At 38.0% G+C, this 4,975-nt stretch overlaps 1 protein-coding gene across 1 annotated transcript in view; it reads right to left on the bottom strand.

Moving 5' to 3' along the window:
• Window positions 1–4,975, bottom strand: part of LOC106868472 (transmembrane cell adhesion receptor mua-3) — a 30,717-nt gene continuing 25,742 nt past the window's right edge. The window contains exons 6-7 of the mRNA XM_014913743.2: window positions 3,507–3,577; window positions 1–303 (exon numbers count right to left, since the gene is read on the bottom strand). Of these exons, the coding sequence (XP_014769229.1) occupies window positions 3,547–3,577 (31 nt within the window). The 3' untranslated portion in view covers window positions 1–303; window positions 3,507–3,546. The remainder of the gene's footprint in view (window positions 304–3,506; window positions 3,578–4,975) is intronic.

The raw sequence follows: 4,975 nt of genomic DNA, 5'->3' as shown, positions 1-4,975 counted from the left end.
AATGATGAATGTTCGTTTTTAATTAGTTATGATTATTTGTAATCATTCTATTAAGTCGCATGGCATGAAGTTGGTTGGGCTCACTTTCAAGCTGATCTGACCCTTGGAACCTGGACACACACGGATTTCTTCAAGTGGTGCCAGTTTAGAGCCAATGAATTGCTTCTTACTCAACAAACTTTTTGTATCACTGTATGGAATGTGTTGAAGAGATTGGGATTTGAAAAATGAACCATTTCAACAAAATAGGCTTCAGTTAAATTTTGTTTCAGTTCGAGGATAATCTGCTTCCAGCTTCATCGTCTGGAAAAAAAAAGGGAAAAAAAAATGTAAGAAACTACTGATATGACATTACAGATTGAAAGGGCTGAAGACAAATACTTTCCTCTTTGGCCAAGCCCTCATCTACATGTTTTTTGTTTTTTTTCAAGTTTCACTTGATAAGGAAAGTGACAGTGGAGAGGGAAGTTCTGCTCCCCAGCTGTTTTGTTAAAAGGTGGGTGAATGTCGCACGAATGGACTGAGTGAATGGGCCTACTCTAAGCATGCACCTGTAGACAAAGTGGAGAGGGCACTTACCCTTGTGGTCAGGATTGTTGTGGATTTTGTGGGTTTTCCACAAGCTGTCCAAAGAGGTCTCCCTCTGAGGAATTTTGTTGTTATATTTGATTGTTTTTTTTTCATTATTTACACAACTTTCATGTAAACCCACATTGTATTTATCTTGTGGTGTACATAACATTTTTCCCTTAATGTAAGCCTCATTAATAAAGAAATCATTATTATTATTATTATTATTATTATTATTTAAGGCGGTGAACTGGCAGAATCATTGGCACACCAAGCAAAATGCTTTGTGGCATTTTGTCCGTCTTTACATTCTGAGTTCAAATTCCACCGAGGTTAACTACCTTTCATCCTTTTAGGGGTCAATAAATTAAGTACCAGTGAACACTGGGATTGATGTAATCAACTAGTCCCCTCCCCCCAAAATTTCAGGCCTTGTGTCTTTAGTAGAAAGTATTATTATTATTATCATTTAGGTAGCAAGCTGGCAGAATTGTTGGCATGCTGGACGAAATGCTTTGCAGCATTTCTTTTGACTTTACATTCTGAGTTCAAATTTCACCGAGGTTGACTTTGCCTTTCAACCTTTCATGGTCAATAAAAATATGTACCAGTTGAGCACGGGTTGGTGTAATCAACTTACCCCCTCCCTTGAAATTGCTGACCTTGTACCAAAATTTGAAACCTTTATTATTGCTACTACTACTACTACTACTACTACTACTACTACTACTACTACTACTACTACTATTATTATTATTATTATTATTATTATTATTAAGGTAGTGGGCTGGCAGAATCATTAGCATGCCGGGCGAAATGCTTAGCGATATTTCATCTGCCACTATATTCCAAGTTCAAATTCCACCAAGGTCAACTTTGCCTTTCATCCTTTCAGGGTCAAATTGTGCCTTTAGTAGAAAGGATGATTATTATTATTATTATTATTATTATTATTATTATTATAGTGGAAGGTAACAGGCTGATAGAATCATGATCATGTCGGACAAAATGCTACATTTCATCCAGTTTAATGTTCTCAGTTCAAAAGCTGCTGTGGTCAACTTTGCCTTTCATCCTTTTGAAGTTGATAAAAATGAGCACTAGTTGAGTTTTGGAGTTAATATAATTGACCAGCTCCCTCCCCCATAATTTTGGGCCTCGAGCCTATTAAGAAAGGATTATTATTATTTACAGGAAAATTGTCAGAATCATTAAAGCTTAGTAAAAGAAAAAAGAAAACAAAATAACTTGGAATATATGTATACTTCAAGTCCTTACATTTGAAGTTCCATTCCCTCTGATGTTATCTGGGTATTTCATCCTTATCATCATCATCATTTAACGTCTGCTTTCCATGATAGCATGGGTTGGACGATTTGACTGGGTACTGGCAAACTAGATGGCTGCACCAGGCTCCAATCTGATCTGGCAGAGTTTCTACAGCTGGATGCCCTTCCCAATGCCAACCACTCCAAGAGTGTAGTGGGTGCTTTTTACATGCCACCAGCATGAGGGCCAGTCTGGCGGTACTGGCAACAGCCACGCTCAAATGGTGTCTTTTACGTGTCAGTCCAATGTTTTGTTTTGTTCACATGCCACCGGCACGAATGCCAGTAAGACGAAGCTGGAAACAATTGCGCTCAAATGGTGCTTTTTACGTGCCACCGGCACAGGAGCGAGACCGCTGCTCTAGCAGTGATCCCGCTCGGATGGTGCTGTTAGCACTCCACTGGCACAGATGCCAGTCATCAAATTTGGTTCAGTTTCGATCTCACTTGCTCCAACAGGTCTTCGCAATCTGAGTTTAGTTCATAAAATATCATTCATGCTCTGGGATTCATGGTATTGACAAGCCCCCTTCCTATAATATTGCTATCCTTTGCCTACATAAAAAACCAAGGGTGGTGAACAGGCACAATTGTTAGAGCAGTGGATAAAATACATGCAGTATTTCTTCCTGCTCTTTATGTTCTGGTTTCAAATCCTGTCAAGGTTTAGTTCATCTTAAATCCTGTTTTTGCGGGTCAATAAAGTACAGTCAAGTATTGGGGTCTATGATACTGACTAACTGATCCCCATTATTATTATTATTATTATTATCGTTAAGGTGGTGAGTTGGCATAATTGTTAGGACACCAGGTAAAATACTTAGCTGCATTTTTGTCCCTCTTCACATTCTGCGTTCAAATTCCACCGGGTCAACTTTGGCTTTCATCCTTTGGGGTGGGGGGCAATAACATAAGTACTGCTGGAGTCAATTTAATCAACTCAGCTCCTCTCCCAAACCTGCTGGACTTGTACCAAAATTTGAAACCATTATTTATTATTATTATTATTATTAGTAGTAGTAGTACAATGAACTGGCAGAATTATTAAGCACACTGGACAAAATGCTTAGTGTCTTAACATTCTGATTTCAAATTCTACCAAGATTGACTTTGCCTTTCATTCTTTCAGAGTCACCAAATTAAGTACCAGTCAAGCACTGGGGTTGATGTAATCGACTTAATCCCTTTGTCTGTCCTCGCTTGTCCCCTCTATATTTAGCCCCTTGTGGGCAATAAAGAAATAAGAAATGTTAGCATGCCAGGCGGAATGCTTAGCGGTATTTCATCAGCCGTTACGTTCTGGGTTCAAATTCCGCTGAGGTCAACTTTGCCTTGTATGCTTTGTGAGTGAATTCGCTAGACAGAATCTGTGAGGCAGCCTATTGTACATATGCAAGTGTGTGTGTGTGTGTGTGTGTGTGTTTGTCCCCCACCATCATTGGTTCAATAAACGTGCCTGATGGAATAAGTACCAGACTTCAAAACATATACAGGGGTCTATTTGTTCAAATAAACCTCTCAAGGTTATGTCCCAGCATGGCCACAGTCCAATGACTGAAACAAATAAATAAAAGAGAAAATAAATGTACAAAAATATGATTTTCTTACCATTTTATTCTTGATTTTTATTTGTAGCTTAGATTCAGCATTATTTGTCTGCCTGTAACATGTATTTGTTGCTGTAGAAAGGAAACATCAAGATAATTGATTACATAATTGCATCTTTATCATTATTGATGACACAACCTTTATATTTCATATCAAATATTCAGCAAAAGCATATTTGGCCATGAGGAAATATCACCTTATTTGGAAACAGGCAAGATTTGAAGACAGAATGGGTTTCCAACTGGAGAAAATCTGCCTTGATAAACTACATCCAGCCCATGCAAATATGGAAAAGTGGAGGTTAGAACGATGATGACCTCAACCCTTGGAATTTTAGTGACACTCCAGTCTTGGAGTGTCAGTGAAGGCTCTGTGTACAGCCCTTTTCTCATGGTAAAATCATAAATAATAATAAAAAAATGCGATATTCTTTTCCCCATTAAAACATTACACTCCTCACAGCAAATGTGCTTCAATTATCTTGAACTTTCTTATTGATTGCTAGAGAGAAAGAGAGATGCCAGACAGTGGCTAATGTTTGTTAGACATTTGATTGTCTTGATATGAAAGAGATGCTGTGAATGGATGATGGATCATCATTCCCCTCATCATCGTTATTGTTTAACATCATTCTTCCACACTGGCAGAGTTTGGATGGTTTGACAAGAGCTAGAAGCCAGATGATTGCACCAAACTTTACTGTCTGTTTTTGCATGGTTTCTTTGGTTAGTTGTTCTTCTCAACACCAACCCCTTTTTAGAATGTACTGGATGCTTTTTATGTGGCACTACCACTAGCGAGGTCACTGAGTAACTTGCAAGACAAAGCCCTTCAACTGGGGCAGAAGTAGTATTGATAGATGTAGCTTTGTGCTAGGCTGTTTCTCCATTACTACATCTTTTTCTGTGGTCTGTTGTAATCCAGTTATTCCTCATTTGCACTGAGAGAGAGAGTTAGAAACAGTTATCTTGCAGTAGAGGAGACATGTGGTTACCCCATTTGGTAAAAGAGAGAGAGAGAGGATGATCAAGAAGATGTCAGGGTATGTCACAAGACATATGAAGACATGAAAGGAAATGATGAAGTCGGATATATAACAATGTTATATTTTACAGACAAGATGATACAGAACCAAGGTGAGTGGTAATGTGTAAACACATCCAACCCATGTCAGCATGAGATGAAATGATGATGATCATCATCATCAGTAATGGCAGTGATGGTTGTGTTGGTGAAGGATGCGGAGGAGATGATGTTAACATTTTTATTATTAGTATGCAGATAATTACTTACATTGACATGTGACAGTGTCGTTCATGTAGAACGACACTTCACTTGCAAAATATTTTCCACTACATAGACAAAACAAAGATAAATATACACACCCACACATGTGTGTGTGTGTATATATATATATATATATATATATATATATATAAGTATGTGTGTGTGTTTATATATACATGCAT

The sequence above is a fragment of the Octopus bimaculoides genome, chromosome 3, assembly GCF_001194135.2.
Source record: "Octopus bimaculoides isolate UCB-OBI-ISO-001 chromosome 3, ASM119413v2, whole genome shotgun sequence".
In the NCBI taxonomy this organism is placed as follows: Eukaryota; Metazoa; Mollusca; class Cephalopoda; order Octopoda; family Octopodidae; genus Octopus; species Octopus bimaculoides.
The sequence above is the reverse complement of the archived record's forward strand: the minus strand, read 5'-3'. Positions and strand labels throughout refer to the sequence as shown.